This window comes from Trichomycterus rosablanca, chromosome 17, assembly GCF_030014385.1.
Source record: "Trichomycterus rosablanca isolate fTriRos1 chromosome 17, fTriRos1.hap1, whole genome shotgun sequence".
Classification (NCBI taxonomy): domain Eukaryota; kingdom Metazoa; phylum Chordata; class Actinopteri; order Siluriformes; family Trichomycteridae; genus Trichomycterus; species Trichomycterus rosablanca.
In genome coordinates this window covers 12,755,424-12,777,175 of record NC_086004.1, presented here as the reverse complement: position 1 = coordinate 12,777,175, position 21,752 = coordinate 12,755,424, and the positions used below count along the sequence as shown (strand labels likewise).

At 42.7% G+C, this 21,752-nt stretch overlaps 3 protein-coding genes across 4 annotated transcripts in view; 1 reads left to right on the top strand and 2 right to left on the bottom strand.

Moving 5' to 3' along the window:
* The window catches only part of kif14 (kinesin family member 14), a 44,582-nt gene extending 41,981 nt beyond the window's left edge, over window positions 1-2,601 (bottom strand). Inside the window, exon 1 of the mRNA XM_063012816.1 lies at window positions 1,687-2,601. Coding sequence (XP_062868886.1) covers window positions 1,687-2,576 — 890 coding nt within the window. The 5' untranslated portion in view covers window positions 2,577-2,601. The remainder of the gene's footprint in view (window positions 1-1,686) is intronic.
* Window positions 2,602-5,324: 2,723 nt separating this feature from the next.
* On the bottom strand, window positions 5,325-13,951 carry ddx59 (DEAD (Asp-Glu-Ala-Asp) box polypeptide 59). Its single transcript, XM_063012727.1, has 7 exons — window positions 13,094-13,951; window positions 11,901-12,083; window positions 10,188-10,277; window positions 8,992-9,243; window positions 8,605-8,757; window positions 6,932-7,060; window positions 5,325-5,659 (listed from the first exon to the last, which is right to left on the bottom strand). The coding sequence occupies exons 1-7, from the start codon at window positions 13,892-13,894 to the stop codon at window positions 5,396-5,398; spliced, it is 1,872 nt and encodes a 623-aa protein (XP_062868797.1). The 5' UTR covers window positions 13,895-13,951; the 3' UTR covers window positions 5,325-5,395.
* Window positions 13,952-16,717: 2,766 nt separating this feature from the next.
* Window positions 16,718-21,752, top strand: part of camsap2a (calmodulin regulated spectrin-associated protein family, member 2a) — a 63,071-nt gene continuing 58,036 nt past the window's right edge. The window contains exons 1-2 of one of the 2 annotated variants that reach the window (XM_063012851.1): window positions 16,718-16,812; window positions 17,422-17,646. In XM_063012851.1, coding sequence (XP_062868921.1) covers window positions 17,508-17,646 — 139 coding nt within the window. In that variant the 5' untranslated portion in view covers window positions 16,718-16,812; window positions 17,422-17,507. Of the gene's footprint in view, window positions 16,813-17,007; window positions 17,647-21,752 lie in introns of those variants that run through there. The other variant, XM_063012852.1, reaches the window with a different exon arrangement.

The following is a 21,752-nucleotide window of genomic DNA, read 5'->3' as shown; positions in this document are numbered from 1 at the left end:
CTAGGTTTGTTCATCACAGTTTGTTAATCCTAATAAACAAACAAACAAACATTGAGTCACACACTGATCCCTATTATCCCTCGTCTTTGTGCAGGTCATAACTGCATCACTTATGAGGAATAACCACCGGCACCCACCCTGCGAACGAGCCAATCGTTGTATGTGTAGGCGCCCAACTTGCCGGTAGCAGAGCTGAGATTCGAACCGATGAGTTTGAGATGTCAGCTCTGGTGTGCTAGTCTGTCTTACCACTGCGCCCCCTGTGCGCCAAACTTGAACATTTTAAAAGCAAAAACCATGTACCCCGTAGATATCCCGTAGATATATGGGGTCGCCAAATTTTTCTGGTCTGCACAGTTTTGATGCTGGATGCCCTTCCTGATGCAACCCTCCTACTTTTATCCGAGCTTGGGACTAGCACATAGAATGCACTGACAAGTACACCTCCCAATGGCTAGGCATTTTCGACCATCCCCCCGAACACTAGCCAATCATGTCTGTGCAGACGTCCAACCAACCAGTAACACCACTGAGATTTGGAACATGAATCTCAGCAGTAGTGGGTTAGCGTAATCTACAGCTGCGCCACCCGAGCACCCAAACTATTAAACATGAAAAAACTCGAGAAATTATCACTACAAGAAATATACACCTATCAGCCATAACATTAAAACCACCTCCTTATTTCTACACTCACTGTCCATGTTATCAGCTCCACTTACCATATAGAAGCACTTTGTAGTTCTACAATTACTGACTGTAGTACATCTGTTTCTCTACATGCTTTGTTAGCCCCCTTTCATGCTGTTCTTCAATGGTCAGGACCCCCACAGGACCACTACAGAGCAGGTATTATTTAGGTGGTGGATCATTCTCAGCACTGCAGTGACACTGACATGGTGGTGGTGTGTTAGTGTGTGTTGTGCTGGTATGAGTGGATCAGACACAGCAGTGCTGCTGGAGTTTTTAAATACTGTGTCCACTCACTGTCCACTCTATTAGACACTCCTACCTAGTTGGTCCACTGTGTAGATGTAAAGTCAGAGACGATCACTCATCTATTGCTGCTGTTTGAGTTGGTCATCTTCTAGACCTTCATCAGTTGTCACAGGACACTGCCCACGGGGCGCTGTTGGCTGGATATATTTTTGGTTGGTCCAGTAGTGACAGTGAGGTGTTTAAGAATTCCATTAGCATTGCTGTGTCTTATCCACTCATACCAGCACAACACACACACTATAGTAAGTAATTGTAGAACTGCAAAGTGCTTCTATATGGTAAGTGGAGCTGATAAAATGGATAGTGATTGTAAAAACAAGGTGGTTTTAATGTTATGGTTGATCGGTGTATAACATATTAAATTACTCCTCACTTTACCTCACACTTTATCCTACAGTGTGATCCTTCTATGCAGCTTCTTTTCATGTTACTGTACATTTTACAAATTAGCAAAAAAAAGAAAGATAAATAAAAATAAAAAAACATTATTTATTTGTGAATTATTGCCTTCCATCCTGTGTTCCTGACCAGAATGAGTTTATTAGTATAATAAAAAGCTAAGAAATCATTTAATTGGAACAAAGAATGTGGTATATTTATTGTTTTAAAGAAAAATATCAAAACTCTACACAAAATCAATGTCATCTGATTAAGGTGTGTTGTGTTGTAGTGATGTTTGCAAATTACCTGGTACTAAAAGGTCTGACTCGTACTGCCACAGTAACTGCACTGTTCTCCATCTTCAACTCTTCAGCTGATAAAACAGCAACTTGGGTGCCTGATTCAGTAGAGACCAGAGTTTCACTCACAGGAGGTCTAGCTTTCAGGTTTGATCCTCCACTTGGTGTAGAAAGTTGGGTTTGTACGGTTTTTCTACCTGGAGTAGAGCCTGGAGCGGAGCGTGGAGTGGATTTTTGGTTCTGACTGAAATGTGGGAAATGTTTGTTGACCCCAGATGGGCCTGTTCTGGTGTTTTCAGAGCTTGATTGCTTATCAGTGTTTCCTTTTGCAGGTTTTAATCCACCTTTCTGTGCAAAACTTTCAAAGACATCTTTCTTCAAACTGATTTTCTCGAACTTGGTTTTTCCAGTTGGGGTTGAGAACATTTTAGCTTGGTCATCTGCTGCGTCTTTTTCTTTATCTGTGGGGTTTCCAGATGTGTTTGTTTGTTTGATTGTGTCTTTAGGGGTGCTTTTCGGCCCTCTTTCTCTCAGACTGGCAGATCTCAGAGGAGTTAAACCAGGGTGGATTCGGGTGTTCGGTTCTGACAGGACCTTTGAGCTCGTCCATGCACGTTTCTCTTGACCCACTTCTGTATGAGGGGTTCTGTCAACAGATCCTGCTTTGTTTCTTTTCTGTAAAGTCAGTCTTTTCCCATGATTGTCGGTTTGATTCTCTCTGTTCTCAGATGCTGGGTGATCACTGATCACTGTGTCTTTGTTGGCTGTTTTTCTTCTTTGCAGAATGAGACGGTGGGTACTGGATCCTTCAGGAGGTTTGCTTGTAGGTGTTGAGACTACATATGTCCTGTTGATTTCTTTGGATTTATCCAGAGTAGATGTTTCCTTACCGTCCATCTTGAGTTAATAGTAAAACCTGTCCTTTTATTAGGCACTATTTACAGTTATAGTGTCGTGTACAGATCCAACATCAGATCTCTGTCACTCTGTAACATATAACCCCTCATATACAGAAGAACATGACGTCATATCATAAGCTAAAGTAACCGGTGCTGTTTAACCGTCTGTAGGTTCGTTTAAACTGGCTTAAATGTTTAAAAGTTATTAAATTCTGTAAGTACAAAAAACAAGTAAGTAGAAAAATAAGTATATGAATACAAAACACGTAACCGAACACAGTCTTTTAAACCAGAAGACTTTGTTTACCTTTTACACCCAAAGCTAGTTCCTACAACGCCATATTACCGCTTCAATTCAAACCCCCACTTCCTGCAATCTCATTGGCCCGTCCAATCTCATGACGTCTCTAGGAGGGCCCGCCTTATTTCTGTAATGATATTTGTTGACCGACAGAGGTCGCTCAGTCACTGCATTGTGCTGATTTAATTTTCATTTAATCCGTAACATTAAAACCACCTCCTTGTTTCTACACTCACTGTCCATTTTATCAGCTCCACTTACCGTATAGGAGCACTTTAAAGTTCTACAATTACTGACTGTAGTCCATCTATTTCTCTACATACTTTACTTAGCCTGCTTTCACTCTGTTCTTTTATGGTCAGGACCCCGACAGGACCACCACAGAGCAGGTATTATTTAGGTGGTGGATCATTCTTAGCACTGCAGTGACACTGACATGGTGGTGGTGTGTTAGTGTGTGTTGTGCTGGTATGAGTGGATCAGACACAGCAGCGCTGCTGGAGTTTTTAAATACCGTGTCCACTCTATTAGACACTCCTACCAAGTTAGTTCACCTTGTAGATGTAAAGTCAGAGACCATTAAGTCTCTCCTGTCCCATGCTGCTCCTCAAGTAGGTCTTGATGAGTTTTAGTTTAGAAACTGATCACTCGTATATTTTGATTACATGTATTCTGATATTTCATTGTCTTTTAGTTATTTTAGTATTTTACTTAATACGAAAATATTGTAATATAATAATAACAACCTGGCAAGTGCAGCCAATGGTAGTTACGCCCCTGGTTGGGCCCTTGAGCAAGGCCCTTAAATCCTCAATTGCTCAGACTGTATCCTGTCACAATACTGTAAGTCACTTTGGATAAAGGCGTCTGCTAAATGGCGAAAATGTAAATGTATCTGGGTGGCCCTTTCGCACTGCGTGGTACCCTATGGTATGTTTTGTGTTTACATTAATGATCCAACATTTAGTCCTTGTTTTTATTGCCAGGTAACTCGTACTGCACCTCTTGGCCATTTCCACTGCACAGTACCATACTGGACGGTCCATGTTTAAATCTGTGAGCCCAAATTTTGTGAGTAGCACTGTCGCCGCACAGCAAAAAGGTCCTGGGTATGCATGGGTTTCCTACCGCAGTCCAAATACATGCAGTCAGGCTCATTGGGGATACTACAGTATGAGTGTGTTTGCCCTGTGATGGACTGGAGTTCTGTCCGGGGTGTTTCCAGCCTTTCGCCCATTAAAACGGACCCACCGCAACCTTGAATAGGATAAATCCGTGGTAAAACAGACTGAATGAATGAATTTTTATTGCCAAATGACTTGTACTGTACCCTGGTTATGTGGAAAAGTATTTGGTTACCCTTGTTGATCAGAGGCCAAGGGTATTAAACTGGGTTTAATGGGTGGAGCGAGAAGTGCAGACCAACGATTGATCGAATGCTATTCTTACAGAATCGCCACTGGATTGCCACAATACAGTATAAGCTCCATATTTAACAGCCTTAGTGGGGCAAACCCAAAATCATTCTGCTGTAGCTACTGCTACATGAGTACCATTGTGTACAACTTGTAAACAGGTAATGGCTCATTAGGTACAGCAATGATAGTTCTGTTTTGGATGTTATATTGTAATGTAGGGCAGCGGTTTTCAACTTTTTTCTTCCTCTTAGACGCCCCGTGTTTAAAGATTCTGGGACCCCCTGGACAGGGGTTATGAGATTACTGTTATGCTTTCAGCAAGAATGAGAAATTTGATGAATCCATGCTGAAGGTATATTATCTTGGCATTTTCTTATTTGGTTCCTCACCAAGGTCTGTTAACCTTTGCACTTTTGTGGTGGTTAAATTAAATATGTGTCCATTCTCAAAGACAACCTCTAGTGTTTCAAAATACTGTCTGTATCTACAATCTATAACAGGGTCACAAATAAAAATCATAATAATTAAATAAACTTGTACACAAACGCCCCTTTGTGAAGGCTTTACGTTACATCTTGTAAACCACAGTGGGACCAGATTGTACAGAGAGAGTAAGAGACATTGTTTGTGTTGCTTGGGCCTCGTAAAAAAAGTGAGTGGGTATCACTTTTGGTTACATTAATGACAGGAAATGGTAGTTACTCATCAGTTCTCAAGGTTATATCGAACATAGTCTTGGACTGTATTTGTGTTTAGTATCTTCAATTTACCTCACTTGCATGTCTTTGGAATGTGGGAGGAAACCCATGCAGACACGGGGAGAACATGCAAACTCCACACAGAAAGGACACGGACCGCCCCACCTAGGGTTTGAACCCAGGACCTTCTTGCTGTGAGGTGACAGTGATACCCACTGAGCCATTTAAAAACCCTGATCTATAATATTGTGGTTTACCTAATAACCGATAAACTGCATGTCACCCTGGTCTGATCAAGTTTGTATTTAAAAGCAAAGCAGTGACACAGCTGACAACAATGAATTTTTATTTAAAATAAAGCAAAACGTGCACATATACAAAACTGTACAAAACAAATCAGTCACTTCTTAAAAATGCTCCTGTCATGTCTTCGTATAATGTCGATGAGGTTATTTTTTGTCACCATATCCTCCTCCCCTTGTTTACTCTTTTGTTTGGCTCTCCGTTGTTGTTCGTGTAGATGTGGGGAGTTGAGAAGCTGCGGTGGGAGCAGGGAGCCGGTGGGTTTTACTCGCTGCACAATGTCCAGAAACAAGCGCTTGTTGTTGTTATTCATGAAGGTGATAGACGTTCCTCGATGCCCCAGTCTTCCTGCTCTGCCAATCTGCAAGCACAGGTTCATAGTACAAAAGATAAAAAAATCATTAGATCAATTAATTAATACAATTTTTCAAATAAAAGACAAAGTTTGCGTTCACTACCAAAGGTATGTAGACACATAATCATGAGCTTATTGGATATCCCCTTCCAAAACCCACGAGCAATAAAATGCAGTTTTAACCTTCACAGCTGTAAGAGATTTGTGACTGTGTCTGTGGAAATTTGTGATCATCTTTATGGACTATATTTATAACTGATGCAGTGAGTAGCTTCTCATTTGTTAAACAACCATGTCGAAAGACACACCATGTGGTCGTGGAAAAGATGTTAATCTGTTTCAGAAGGGTCAAATTATTGGCATGCATCAAGCAGAGAAAACATCTAAGGAGATTGCTGAAACTACTAAAATCAGGTTAAGAACTGTCCAACGCATTATTAAAAAGTGGAAGGACGGTGGGGAAACATCATCTTCAAGGAAGGAATGTGGTCGGAAAAAAATCTTGAATGAGCGTGATCGGCGATCACTTAAACGTTTGGTGAAATCAAATGGTAGAAAAACTACAGTAGAACAGTGAGGCTAACCGGCAAAAATGCCTTCAGTTTGCTAGGGAGCATAAAGACTGGACTCTGGAGCAATGGAAGAAGGTCATGTGGTCTGATGATTTACCCTGTTCCAGAGTGATAGGCGCATCAGTGTAAGAAGAGAGGCGGCTGAAGTGATGCACCCATCATGCCTAGTGCCTACCGTACAAGCCTGTGGGGGCAGTGCTATGATCTGGGGTTGCTGCAGTCGGTCAGGTCTAGGTTCAGCAACGTTATGTGCACAAAGAATGAGGTCAGCTGACTACCTGAATATACTGAACGACCCGGTTATTCCATCAATGGATTTTTTCTTCCCTGATGGCACAGGCGTATTCCAAGATGACAATGCCAGGATTCATCGGGCTCAAATTGTGAAAGAGTGGCTCAGGGAGCATGAGACATCATTTATACACATGGATTGGCCACCACAGAGTCCAGACCTGAACCCCATTGAGAATCTTTGGGATGTGCTGGAGAAGACTTTGCGCAGTGGTCCAAATCTCCCATCATCATTACAAGATCTTGGGGAAAAATTAATGCAACTCTGGACAGAAATAAATGTTGTGACATTGCAGAAGCTTGTGGAAACGATGCCACAGAGAATGCGTGCCGTAATCAAAGCTAAAGGCGGTCCAACGAAATGTGTGTGTGTGTTAGGATTAGGACATAAATGGTCATCAAACACACTCCATACCTGATGCACATACTCATCCATGTTAGTGGGCATGTCAAAATTCACCACCAGCTTGACATTGACCAGATCCAGTCCTCTGCCCAACACGCCAGTACTAACCACCACTTCATACTCTCCCTCAAGCAGACCCTTTGAAATAACACACACACACACACACACACATTTATACATTGACTATATGGACACTGACCATAAGCATGTTTGACATCCCATTTTAAAACCATGTGCTTTCCACAGAATCATCAACGTTCCAGTTCATCCCAAATGATTTAATGAAGAAAACGGCAGGACTCTGTGGAAGTTCTAAGTCCACAACAAACAAGTGCGCCTTTCCCAATATATATACTTGTTAGCAATGGGTGGGGCTGAAACACCTAAACCCAATTATTATGAGTGTGTCTTCTTACTCTTGACCTTAAAGCTTGATGAGCCAAAACATTATGATCAACCACCTAATAAGCTGTGATAACAGCTCTGACCTGACTTCACATGGACTTCACAGGACATCTGAAAAAGTCCTGTGGTATGTGGTACCAGGACATTAGCAGCAGGTCCATTGACCACTGTAAACTGTGAGGTTGATTGTCCTACAGTGTATCCTGTATTCTGCTAGGAGACCTTCTTCCATTGTATCAAAGTCCAAGTCTGATGCCTCTATGCTTTTAATAGTGAACAGGAGTCAGCATGGGTATTTTGACTGGCCTGTGGCCTGTGTAAAATACTTACTTCATCACCAGTATTAAACTGATCTGCAATTTGAGCTACAGTAGCCCTTTTGTTAGTGTGTACCAGACACCATAGCCATCATGGCCTCTAGCATCAATGAGGCATGGTTACCCAACAATCTTTCAATGGTTTATGGCTTGTTTTTCATCCCAGTGGTCTGGCAAAATGATTTGGTCCCTCAGGTTTTTATGCTGCCCATATAATATATAACATATTCCTGACCGTCACCTGCTCATCATTGTAAATATGTAATTCATAAAATACACTATATTGTTAAAACATTGCTTAATATTTTCCCCTCTTTCATGCTGTTCTTCAATGGTCAGGACCCCCACAGGACCACCACAGAGCAGGTGTTATTTAGGTGGTGGATCATTCTCGGCACTGCAGTGACAATGACGTGGTGGTGGTGTGTTAGTGTGTGTTGTGCTGGTATAAGTGGATTAGACACAGCAGCGCTGCTGGAGTTTTTAAATACACTGTCCACTCACTGTCCACTCTATTAGACACTCCTACCAAGTTGGTCCACCTTGTAGATGTAAAGTCAGAGACGATCGCTCATCTATTGCTGCTGTTTGAGTTGGTCATCTTCTGGACCTTCATCAGGTTGGTGGACTGTTCTTAGTCCAGCAGTGACAGTGAGGTGTTTAAAAGCTCATATCAGTGCTGCTGTGTCTTATCCACTCATACCAGCACAACACACACTAACACACCACCACCATGTCAGTGTCACTGCAGTGCTGAGAATGATCCACCTGTGGGGGTCCTGACCATTGAAGAACAGCATGAAAGGAGGCTAACAAAGCATGCAGAGAAACAGATGGACTACTGTCACAAATTGTAGAACTACAAAGTGCTTCTATATGGTAAGTGAATCTCATGAAATGGACAGTAAGTGTAGAAACAAGGAGGTGGTTTTAATGTTATGGCTGATCTGTGTATTTTACCTTCAGTATTCTGTTGCGTTCCAGCTGTGTCTTGTCAGAGTGAATCGCAACCGAATTTAAACCCAGAACCTTCTTTACAGCCTCACATAACAAATCAGCTCCAAGCTTACAGTCCACAAACACGACCACAGGGGGCTGGTAGAGCTTTCTGTCCTGCAATAAGAAAGACATCCAAGATGCAGTAGAAAATAAACATGAGAAACTATTTACGTAGGAGCAATGAAAGCTCAGCGGTTAAGGTACAGGACTAGTAACTGAAAGACTAGTGGTTTGAGCCCCACATCATTAAACATCAATTGCTTGCAATCTGTACGTTCACAGTTGTAAGTCACTTTGAATAAAAGCATCTGCTAAACAATGACAATGTAAATCTAAGTGGTTTCTTACATTCAGTATCTCGAAGAGCTTCTTTTTCTTTGAGGGCTCCTCCACCCACAGAACGATCTGCCGAACATTGGTACATGGCTGGTTTTTCTGGCCAATAGTGATGCGCACAGGATCGTGGGTCAGACGAGATGCTAGCAGTTCGATTCCTGGAGGCATGGTAGCGGAGGTAAGCAAGGTCTGATGGTCATCAGGTATGTGCTCCAAAATCTCAAGCACCTGTTGCTGGAAGCCCATCTTCAGCATGGTGTCCGCCTGAAAGTGTGATCAAAACAGGAGTATTTATACAGGAACAACAAAAAGCTTTTGTTTTGACATACATGATCACTGATCAGCCATAACATTAAAACCACCTCCTTGTTTCTACACTCACTGTCCATTTTATCAGCTCCACTTACCACATAGAAGCACTTTGTAGTTCTACAATTACTGAGTGTAGTCCATCTGTTTCTCTGCATGCTTTGTTAGCCCTCTTTCATGCTGTTCTTCAATGGTCAGGACCCCCACAGGACCACCACAGAGCAGGTATTATTTGGTCAGTGGGTCATTCTCAGCACTGCAGTGACACTGACATGGTGCTGGTGTGTTAGTGTGTGTTGTGCTGGTAGGAGTGAATCAGACAGCAGCGCTGATGGAGTTTCTAAACACCTCACTGTCACTGCTAGACTGAGAATAGTCCACCAACCAAAAATATCCAGCCAACAGCACCCAGAAGCAATAGATGAGCGATCGTCTCTGACTTTACATCTACAAGGTGGATCAACTAGGTAGGAGTGTCTAATAGAGTGGACAGTGAGTGGACAGTGAGTGGACTGTGTCTGATCCACTCATGCCATCACAACACACACTAACACACCACCACCATGTCACTGTCACTGCAGTGCTGAGAATGATCCACCACCCAAATAATACCTGCTCTGTAGTGATCCAGGGAGAGTCCTGACCATTGAAGAACAAAGCATGCAGAGAAACAGATGTACTACAGTCAGTAACTGTAGAACTACAAAGTGCTTCTATATGGTAAGTGGAGCTGATAAAATGGACAGTGAGTGTAGAAACAAGGCGGTGGTTTTAATGTTATGGCTGATCGGTGTATTTGTGTTCTTAGACCAGTGTCCGTTTGTCCTGGAGGAAGCAGTTCTATGAGTCCATCTGGATAACAGTGTCTGCTAAATGTTGTAATTGTAAAGAAGCCGTACCTCATCGACAACTACAACTCGTACATTCTCCAACTGGACAGCCTTCTGCTTCACTATCTCTATGAGACGACCTGGAGTTGCAATCACGATCTGCATGCATAAGGAACATACATATTTTCATTTTCACATTTTGTTTATTTATTTATTAGGATTTTAACATCATGTTTTACACTTTGGTTACATTCATGACAGGACAGGAAGTAAAACAGATTAATTAGTTCAAGTCTTTAATGTCAAACATAGACAATTTTCTATCTCCAATTCACCTGACTGTATGACCGCATGACCTGAACTGTTGGAGGAAAACGGTGCTCCTGGATGAAACCCACACAGACATGTGGAGAACATGCAAATTTCACACAGAAAGGACCTAGATCGTTCCACATGGGAATTAAACCCACAACCTTCTTGATGTGAGAAGACAGTGCTACTCGCCGAGCCACCATGCCTTTCTGAAATACACTATATACTGTACTATACTCTACTTTTATAGAATCAGTCAGTCACACAATGCCTTTTTTACAATAGATATTGTCTCAAAGCAACTTTACAGAATCCAGGACCAACAGACCAAGAGGCCCTGTTGAACAAGTCAAGGGCGACAGTGGCAAGGAAAAACTCCCCCAAAATTACAGTAAGAAACCTTGAGAGGAACCAAACTCTGCAGGTACCCATCCTTCTTAAGTAGCCTGGAGAATAATTTGATGCCCTAATGTCTATGTGTCTGCAGTAATATTGTCAATGTGAGCATAGAAAAATATCACATGGGGCCTGAAGATTTGGGTTTGATTCTCAGACACCTACATACAATTACAGACTGTAGCCCATCTGTTGCTCTGTACACTTTGTTCCCCACGTGTGTAACCTAATTATGAATTAAAAGGGACACCCTTGAACAGACGTTATTTGGGTGGTGACGCTAATACGATAATGACATAGTAGAGTGTGTTGTACTGGAATAGGTGTAGCAGGTGCAGCAGTGTTGTTGGCATTTTTAAACACCGCAATGTCAATGAAACCAAAGGTGTCCAGAAATCATGATGAGTCCAGTGATGAAGGACTAGAGGAAGAGTAACACATAGTTCTAGTCTCTAGAGCCCAGTAAATTTGAAGAGTATTTAAAAATGCCAACAACACTGCTGCACCTGTGTGTTGTACTGGAATAAGTGTAGCAGGTGCAGAGTGTTGATGGGATTTTTAAACACCCCAATGTCAATTAAGCTAAAGGTGTCCGGTAATCATGATGAGTCCATTATGTGCATGAAAAAACAGCTTTAGTTTTAAAATGTAAATCTTTGTGTTCCCAATAAAGAGGGCAGTAAATTTAACCAGTATTAAGATATCCCAACAACACTGCTGCCCCTGTTAACTCCACAACACACACTACCATGTTGGTACCATGCTAGTGTCATTGCAGAACTGAGCACCGTTCAAATGTCATTCTGTGGGCTACTGCCAGTAACTGTATACCTACAAAGTTTATCTGTAGAGTTTAGCTTATAAAATAATCAACGAATGAATTTATCATACAGATGTACCTCAATTCAAAATTCAATTTTTCATTTGGTGAAAAGTGAACAGAGCAGTCAGTAATTGTATAAAGTTCATCTATATGGTAGGTGTAGCTTATACAATTATCAGTGAACATATGCAGCATATGGGTGTAGCTAATAAAGTGCTTGAAATTGAAAGCAAGACCTTTTAAAGCAGTACCTTGATCTTCTGCTTGAGCCGATGGAGCTGAGGGGGTAAGGGCATCCCTCCCACCAGTAAAGCAGTCCTCATGTTGGGCAGGCCCGTAATCAGCTCCTTTACCTGCTTCTCAATCTGGATAGCCAGTTCCCTGGTTGGAGTCAGAATCAGACTCATAGGGTTTGGTGAAGTACCTGCTTTGGTCTGAAAAGACAAGTGTCTATAAAAATCTAATCAACTTCATCAAGTCATTTACATTTTTTATACTGTATTTAAAGGCCAGCCATTATGTTTGGCTACAGTTTATATTAAAAGGCTATGTAATGCCAGATCTTGGATATGCAGTATTGGCTGTCTCACACTGAGGCCGGCACAGTGACTAAGTGGGTAGCACTGTCAGCTCACAGCAAGAAGGTCCTGGGTTCGATCCTCAGGTGGGGCGGTCTGGGTCCTTTCTGTGTGGAGTTTGCATGTTCTCCCCATGTCTGCGTGGGTTTCCTCTGGGAGCTCCGGAATCCTCCCACAGTCCAAAAACATGCAGTCAGGTTAATTGGAGACACTGAATTGCCCTATAGGTGAATGTGTGTGTGTATGTGTGTGCCCTACGATGGACTGGCGCCCTGTCCAGGGTGTTACTGTGGGCCTTGCACCCATTGAAAAGCTGGGATAGACCCAGACACCCCTCCCCCCCTGCGGTTAGGAAAGTGAGTGAGTGGTTACATTCATGACAGGACAGGTAGTTACTTGTGATACGAGATTCATCAGTTCACAAGTTTTAATGTCAAACACAGTCATGGACAATTTTGTATCTCCAATTCACCTCACTTGCATGTTTTTGGACTCTGGGAGGAAACCGGAGCTCCCGGAGGAAACCCATGCACACACAAAGAGAACATGCAAACTCCACACAGAAAGGACCCTGACCGCTCCACCTGGGAATCGAATCCAGGACCTTCTTGCTGTGAGGTGACAGTGCTACCCACTGAGCCACAGTGCCACCCCTGTACATCTGCTCATTCTCAATTTGATAGATGGGGGCGGCACGGTGGCTCATGGGTAGCACTGTCGCCTCACAGCAAGAAGGTCCTGGGTTCGATCCCCTGGTGGGGTGGTCCGGGTCCTTTCTGTGTGGAGTTTTCAGAACTTTCTTTAGCACACTCATGTTACTGACATTCCTATCAATGCAATGTCATAATAACTATTATGAATTTTACCTCCATGCACTGAACCACCACTGGAACCAGAAAGGAAATGGTCTTTCCAGATCCTGTATCAGCTGTGGCAATAACATCTCTCCCTGTCAACCCTACAGGAATCATCTGCATCTGAACGGGAGTAGGGGCCTCGTATCCGGCCTTCTTCAGGTTTACCCTGAGAGTTTCAGGAAAGTGGCAATGCTCAAATTCGACGATGGGTCTGCTGACATCCTGTCCTTCCGTAACTATGGCCAGCTCCTTCTTTAACCTCACGATCTGATCTTCTGTTAGATCTGATATAAAGGCATCTTCTTGGTAGGTGTAACTAAGATCAGGAGGGTTGTTAGTGTCTGTTGGTGCAGGAGAGTGGTCTGAACCAGGTTGCTTTATTTTAGAGAAGAGCTTTTCTTGAAGGCCTTTGCACATACTGGCCAGGTGGTTAGTTTTACACTCCAGACTGCACACGTCGTTGTCTGTGCTGTCACAAATGTATTCTCCATAACGACCACACATCACACATACAGGTTCTCCTGGTTCTGGCCATCTCTGGCTTTTCCTAAAGGATTTAACAGGTTCTTCTTCAGAATCATCATGATCTGTCTGTGTTTGCTCCAGTGAATCACTTTGATCGCTTTGGATCACTGTTGAGGTTGAATCTGAGCATGATTCTTCAGGGTTTTCTGTTTCCAGTGCAGTTTGTGTGTGATCTGAAGCACTGACTATGTGATTATCCTCCAAGTTTGCTTTAATTTTCTTCACATCTGTAGTCCTTTCAGTCTCAGGAGCTCTCTTAACCTTTAACGATCTGGGCATAAACATCTTCAGCTCTGAATCATAACCGATCACCAGAGACCTCCAAGTACAGAATTCAGAAGAACATAATATTGCCTTTTTGTTAACTAATTCGATGCTCGTAGTTTTCCTATGTGGTCGCGTAAACATGACGAGCTCTGGAATCATGGGAGTTGTAGTCCGTGTTCGAGGAATCGTTCGTACGTTCGATTCCAGAGATCTTAAAAACGACTCTGATTAAATAACTTAGAAATCCACTAAGTCGATTTTAAAATAAAAATCTAAACATATATTTTCTCAATACGGTTATTAATTCCAGTAAACGTGCAAGATGCATCTTTTAAAACTAACAAACGCATATTAATTAAAAGAATTCTCACTTAATTTATTTATTTGATATATTTAGTAACCTAATGTAGTACCAACTTAATTCTTAAACACATAAAATGTCATCTGTGTCATTTATATTAACTTACAATTATAAACTTCATCTGATTCATCTCCGGTAACATGTTATGTGCAAATTTAAGTCGACTCGTGAAATCAAATCCGACACTTTGGAGTCGACTCTGAAATATTTAGTAACCTGATGTAGTACCAACTTAATTCTTAAACACATAAAATGTAATTTTGTGTCATTTTTAATAAAACTTAAAAGTATAAACTTCATCTGATTCATCTCCAGTTACATGTTAGGTGCGAATTTAAGTCGACTCGTGAAATCGAATCCGACACTCTGGAGTCGACTCTTAATCCCCAAAAGCCTGGAATAAGACAATCGACTCTTTTTTGCCGAATCGACTCCCAGCCTTCAAAAATGTGTAGTTTTTTAATCTGTTATTTTAGGAATGTTTTCGAGGTGTCTTTACTGGAGCATTTAGGTAGGACTATAATGTTTGTAATGTCCGACACTCTGGAGTCGACTCTGACATATTTAGTAACCTAATGTAGTACCAACTTAATTCTTAAACATATGAAATGTAATCTTTGTGTCATTTATATTAACACTTAAAATTATAAACTTCATCTGATTCAACTCCGGTAACATGTTATGTGCGAACTTAAGTCGACTCGTGAAATCAAATCCGACACTCTGGAGTCGACTCTTAGTCCCGAAATCCTGGAATAAATCAATCGACTCTTTTTTTGCGGTATCGACCCCCAGTCTTCAAAAATATGTACTTTTTCAATCTGTTATTTTAGGAATGTTTTCGAAGTGTCTTTACTGGAGCATTTAGGTAGGACTATAATGTTTGTAATGTCCGACACTCTGGAGTCGACTCTGACATATTTAGTAACCTAATGTAGTACCAACTTAATTCTTAAACAAAAAAAATGTAATCTTTGTGTCATTTATATTAACACTTAAAATTATAAACTTCATCTGATTCAACTCCGGTAACATGTTATGTGGGAACTTAAGTCGACTCGTGAAATCAAATCCGACACTCTGGAGTCGACTCTTAGTCCCCAAAGCCTGGTATAAGTAAATCGACTCTTTTTTTGCGGAATCGACTCCCAGTCTTCAAAAAGATGTACTTTTTCAATCTGTAATTTTGAGGTGTCTTTACTCGAGCATTTTAGGTAGGGCTATAATGTTTATATAGTACTAATGTAATGCTTAAAAACCTTAAATTACAGCAATTAATAAGTAATACATGCTTTTCAAAAAGCCAAGGTAGCAAAATAGAAAATCAACATGTTTGGAGCACAAGGCAATTTAAATAAGTGAATCCACCACCTTTTATTTTGTATGGTGGGATGAAACCCACACTAACACGGTAAGAACACAAAACCCCCTACAGTCAGTTACTGGATATGAGGAGCAAACTCTTCTATTCTCAAAAATTCTGTTACTGTGCTGCACCCATTCTACATGTGACACTGAGCATCCAGCCTGTATAATAATAATACATAGTAATAATAATAATACTATATGGGCATGGGTGGCTTGATGGTTGTCTGGATGATCCCAGACAATTATTATATGATAAAACTTCTATTAACATAGAACCTAGTTAGTTGGGACAGTTAGTAAAGTGCGAACAAAACAAGAAAGCTTGCATTCTATTGAAAACTGTGATCAAAAACACCGGTTGCTACTGTAATTTGATCTAAAAAGAGCTTAATTCGATTAACCAAGAGTTCAGTCATTATCAATCATGGATGGGACAAAGTTTGCCAAGTTGTTGAAAACAATTTGAACGCATAGTCCAACAGACTATGCAAGATTGCAAGAAAATTTAGGGATTTAAAAACATACAGTTCATGACATTTTTACAATGTTTAGAAGATTTAGATAAATCACTTATCCTACAGTGCATCCTGGTGCCAGTTCTTTCACAGATAAACAATGCACACATGCCAAACATTCCACATAATCATGGAGAAAACGTGTGTATCTGTGAACATACACTCAGTACATAGTACATATTTCACAGACATAAACAGAAGCCTCTTGTAACTGCTGGTATTTTTCCTCTATTATACTGCAGTTCTCTCAAGCTTTTGAATGTTTGCAGGGTTTCTTTTCCCACTAGCAGATTTCAGCTCTCTCTAGCAAAGCAGCCTCACAACAGTATGGATTCTCCACCAGGTTTTACTGTAGGTAGGGAGCATATATCTTTGTAGGCTTTATTTCATCATCTGTAAACATAACGCTGGCCGGCATTGCCTAGGAGCCCTAGTCTGGTTTCATCTGTATATAAAACATTTTGATTTAGATCCTGATGGATTTTGGTTTGTCTATGTAAATTTTGTCAATCATTTCACACACTAACTGAGCTGAGAATGATCCACCACCCAAATAATACCTATTCTGTAGCGTTCCTGTCCTGGGAGAGTCCTGACCATTGAAGAACAGCATGAAAAGGGGCTAACAAAACATGCAGAGAAACAGATGGCCTACAGTCAGTAATTGTAGAACCACAAAGTGCTTCTATATGGTAAGTAGAGCTTAATGTTATGGCTGATCGGTGTATATATGGAGTATAATGTGCACACGTAGCATGTTCAGCTGTAGCACCATCATAGCCATTGTCCATTTTATTACTGCGGGGCTGTACCGTTGACCGTGGGCTGTGCTGGTTGGAACGCGCATGCGCGTTAGAACCCGGCCGTCCTGAACGGTATGGCAGGAAAACAGCAGTGAGCATGGATGAATCGGATGAATAGATTAGATCAAGGGAAAACCGTAAATATTCCAGCGGTCTGTTTGGACGTGGAAGGGCATGTCGAGTTCACACAGCTGTCTGGTTAAACTATGCTGGATCGGGATCTGAATTCTGGGTAGTTTAGTTCAGACAATGCGGTGTTCCTTTAAGGGGACTCGCTAGCACAGCAACGGGAGCACAGAGGATTCAGAGCAGAATGGATGGAAATATTAGGGCTGTACCCCACTTTTCTTTACGATCGGACCGGATTATACTGAATACTAGCTTGTGATTAAAGAAACTTGATCCTCAATCGAGTTTTATTCACATTAATACAGCACAAGATGCGCTACTTGATCTAAAACTGAGCGTAAATAGATTCCGCTTTATTGGATTCTTTAGGAAGGATGTCATCGTTCACCCTGGATCTGTGATCACACCGACCGCCCTGCTGCTCCTCCTCACCCCCCTGTCAGTCCTCCACGATCATGGGCGATCTAAGTCAATCCAACGACTGGAAAAAGACCTTCATTGTTCCTGCCATCAAATCTGTCGATCATTATGACTTTAACAAAGCTAAAATGCGCGCAAGCCTTGAATGGCTGTTGGCCAAAGCTTTTGGTACAGGTAGGTGGCGTCCTTATACCATCATGTTGTTTTTTCTATTGTTTTGAAACAAACAAACCTGATCGTTGCAGTACATTGAAATATGGGTAACAATGTAGCTCACAGCAAGAAGGTCCTGGGTTCGAGTCCCAAGTGCAGCGGTCCTGGGTTCTGTGTGGGTTTCCTCCAGGTGCTCCGGTTTCCTTCTACAGTCCAAAGATGTACAGTCAGGTTCATTGGAGATACAGTACTAAAGTCCCCTTAAGTGTGTGTGTGTGTTTGCCCTATGAATTAGACTCACAGCGACTGGGCAGCACTGTCAGTGGGTAGCACTGTCGCCTCACAGAAAGAAGGTCCTGGGTTCGAGTCCCAAGTGCAGCGGTCCTGGGTTCTGTGTGGGTTTCCTCCAGGTGCTCCGGTTTCCTCCCATAGTCCAATGACGTACTTGCAGGTTTATTGGAGATGCTAAAGTCCCCTTAAGTGTGTGTGTGTGTTTGCCTTATGAATTAGACTCACAGCGACTGGGCAGCACTGTCAGTGGGTAGCACTGTCGCCTCACAGAAAGAAGGTCCTGGGTTCGAGTCCCAAGTGCAGCGGTCCTGGGTTCTGTGTGGGTTTCCTCCAGGCGCTCCGGTTTCCTCCCATAGTCCAATGATGTACAGGCAGGTTTATTGGAAATGCTAAAGTCCCCTTAAGTGTGTGTGTGTGTGTTTGCCCTATGAATTAGACTCACAGCGACTGGGCAGCACTGTCAGTGGGTAGCACTGTCGCCTCACAGAAAGAAGGTCCTGGGTTCGAGTCCCAAGTGCAGCGGTCCTGGGTTCTGTGTGGGTTTCCTCCAGGCGCTCCGGTTTCCTCCCATAGTCCAATGATGTACAGGCAGGTTTATTGGAAATGCTAAAGTCCCCTTAAGTGTGTGTGTGTGTGTTTGCCCTATGAATTAGACTCACAGCGACTGGGCAGCACTGTCAGTGGGTAGCACTGTCACCTCACAGAAAGAAGGTCCTGGGTTCGAGTCCCAAGTGCAGCAGTCCTGGGTTCTGTGTGGATTTCCACCAGGTGCTCCGGTTTCCTCCCATAGTCCAATGACATACAGGCAGGTTTATTGGAGATGCTAAAGTCCCCTTAAGTGTGTGTGTGTGTGTGTGTGTGTGTGTGTGTGTGTGTGTGTGTGTGTGTTTGCTCTATGAATTAGACTCACAGCAACTGGGCAGCATGATGGCTCAGTGGGTAGCACTGTCACCTCACAGAAAGAAGGTCCTGGGTTTGAGTCCCAAGTGCAGCGGTCCTGGGTTCTGTGTGGAGTTTGCATGTTCTCCCCGTGTCTGTGTGGGTTTCCTCCAGGTGCTCCGGTTTCCTTCTACAGTCCAAAGATGTACAGTCAGGTTCATCGGAGATACAGTACTAAAGCCCCCTTAAGTGTGTGTGTGTGTGTTTGCCCTATGAATCAGACTCACAGCAACCCTGAATAGGATAAAGCGGTGGTAAAACTGGGCAGCATGATGGCTCAGTGGGTACCGTAGCACTTTCCCCACATAGCAAGAAGGTCCTGGGTTCGATTCCCAGGTAGAGTGGTCTGGGTCCTGTCTGTTTGGAGTTTGCATGTTCTCCCCGTGTCTGTGTGGGTTTCCTCCAGGTACTCCGGTTTCCTCCCACAGTCCAAAGACCTGCAGTCAGGTTCATTAGAGATACAGTACTAAAGCTCCCTTAAGTGTGTGTGTGTTTGCCCTATGAATCAGACTCACAGCAACCCTGAATATGATAAAGCAAGAAGGTCCTGGGTTCGACTCCCAGATGGAGTGGTCTGGGTCCTGTCTGTGTGGAGTTTGCATGTTCTCCCTATGTCTTAATGGGTTTCCTCCCACAGTCCAAAGACGTGCAGTCAGGTTCACTGGAGATACAGTACTAAAGCCCCTTTAAGTCCGAGTGTGTGTGTGTGTGTGTGTGTGTGTGTGTGTGTGTGTGTGTGTGTGTGTGTGTGTCCTGTGACTCCCTTTCCCCCAGTGAATCGGACTCAACAGCGACCCTGAATAGGATAAACTGGTAAAACTGGGTGGTGGTAAAACTGGGCGGCATGATGGCTCAGTGGGTAGCACTGTCGCCTCATAACAAGAAGGTCCTGGGTTCGAGTCCCAAGTGCAGCTGTCCGGGTCCTTTCTGTGTGGAGTTTACATGTTCTCCTCATGTCTGTGTGGGTTTCCTCCAGGTGCTCCGGTTTCCTCCCATAGTCCAATGATGTACAGGCAGGTTCATTGGAGAGACTAAAGTCCCACTGTGTGTGTGTGTGTGTGTGTGTGTGTGTGTGTGTGTGTGTGTGTGTGTGTGTGTGTGTGTGTGTGTGTGTGTGTGTGTGTGTGTGTGTGTGTGTGTGTGTGTGTGTGTGTGTGTGTGTGTGTGTGTGTGTGTGTGTGTGTGTGTGTGTGTTTGCCCTATGAATCGGACACACAGCGACCCTGAATAGGATAAAGCGGTGGTAAAACTAGGCGGCATGATGGCTCAGTGGGTAGCACTGTCGCCTCACAACAAGAAGGTCCTGGGTTCGACTCCCAAGTGCAGCTGTCTGGGTCTTTTCTGTGTGGAGTTTACATGTTCTCCCCTGTGTCTGTGTGGGTTTTCTCCCACAGTCCCACATAAATGCTGAATAGGATAAAGCGGTGGTAAAACTGGTAAAAATGATAGCATGGTAAATACATTGATTTTTCAGTAATCAGGCTGTTGTTTCTTCTGATTGTATCATGTAAACAAGGGCGGCATGGGGGGCTCAGTGGGTAACACTGTTGCCTCACAGCAAGAAGGTTCTGGAGTTTGCATGTGCTCCCCATGTCTGTATGGGTTTACTCCGAGTGCTCCGGTTTCCTCCCACAGTCCAAAGATGTACAGGCAGGTTCAATTGTCACTGCAGTGCTGAGAACGATCCACCACCTAAATAATACCTGCTCTGTGGTGGTCCTGACCGTTGAAGAACAGGGTGGCCAGCTGACCAGTCTGCTGCAATGCACCCCCATACTGTGTGTTCTTCCACTGTTCTCTCATAGCCAGCAATTTATGTTACAGTCGCTTTTCTCTTGGATCAGACCATATTTACCAGATTTGCTGGTTCAGTGGTTGCCCTTCCTCAGACCACTGCATGCCAGAAGCACTCCACAAGACCTGCTGTTCTAGAGATGCACTGACTGAGTTGTCTAGCCATCATGAGCTTAATACGCTTGCCTATTTTATTGCTTCCAAGACATCAAGGTCAGTAGCTGACTGCTTCCTTGCTGTTTATTATATTGCAGCCCTTGAGAGATACTTTTGTACTTTACCTGTCAGTGGTTTCAATGTTGTTACTGTGTATCAGTAGATCCTAGTTATATCCTAGTATTGTGAGTAATAAATACAGATCTAATATACAACCCCAAATCAGAAAAAGTTGGGACAGCATGGAAAATGCAAATAATAATAAAACACAGAGTTTCTTACATTTACTTAGATTTTTATTTCATTGCAGAAAGGATGAACCTGAGATATTTCTTGTTTTGTCTGCTCAACTTTGTCTGCATTTCAGGCCTGCAACATATTCCAAAAAAAGTTGGTACAGTAAAGCATTTACCACTTTGTAATGTTGCTATTCCTTTTCATTACACTTAAAAGATGTTAAGCACCGAGGATACCAAGTGATTTAATGTTTCAGCTTTTATTTTGTCTCATTCTTTCTGCAAACACGTCTTAAGATGTACAACAGTACGGGGTCATCATTGTCGCACTTTTCGTTTCAAAATTCTCCACACATTCTCTATTGGGTACAGGTCAGGACTGCAGGCAGGCCAGTCCAGTACATGTACTCTCTTCTTCTGCAGCCATGCCTTTGTAATGTGTGCAGCATGTGGTTTTGCATTGTCTTGTTGAAAAATGCATGGACGTCCTTGGTAAAGATGACGTCTTGAAGGCAGCACATGTTGCTCTAAGATCTCAATTTACTTTTCTGCATTAATGCTGCCATCACAGAAGTGTAAATGACCTTTGCCAAGGGAACTGACACACCCCATACCATGACAGACCCTGACTTTTGGACTTGTTGCTGATAACTGATTCTGCTGATTCATCTGAATGCTGATTCATCTGACCACAATACACGTTTCCACTGT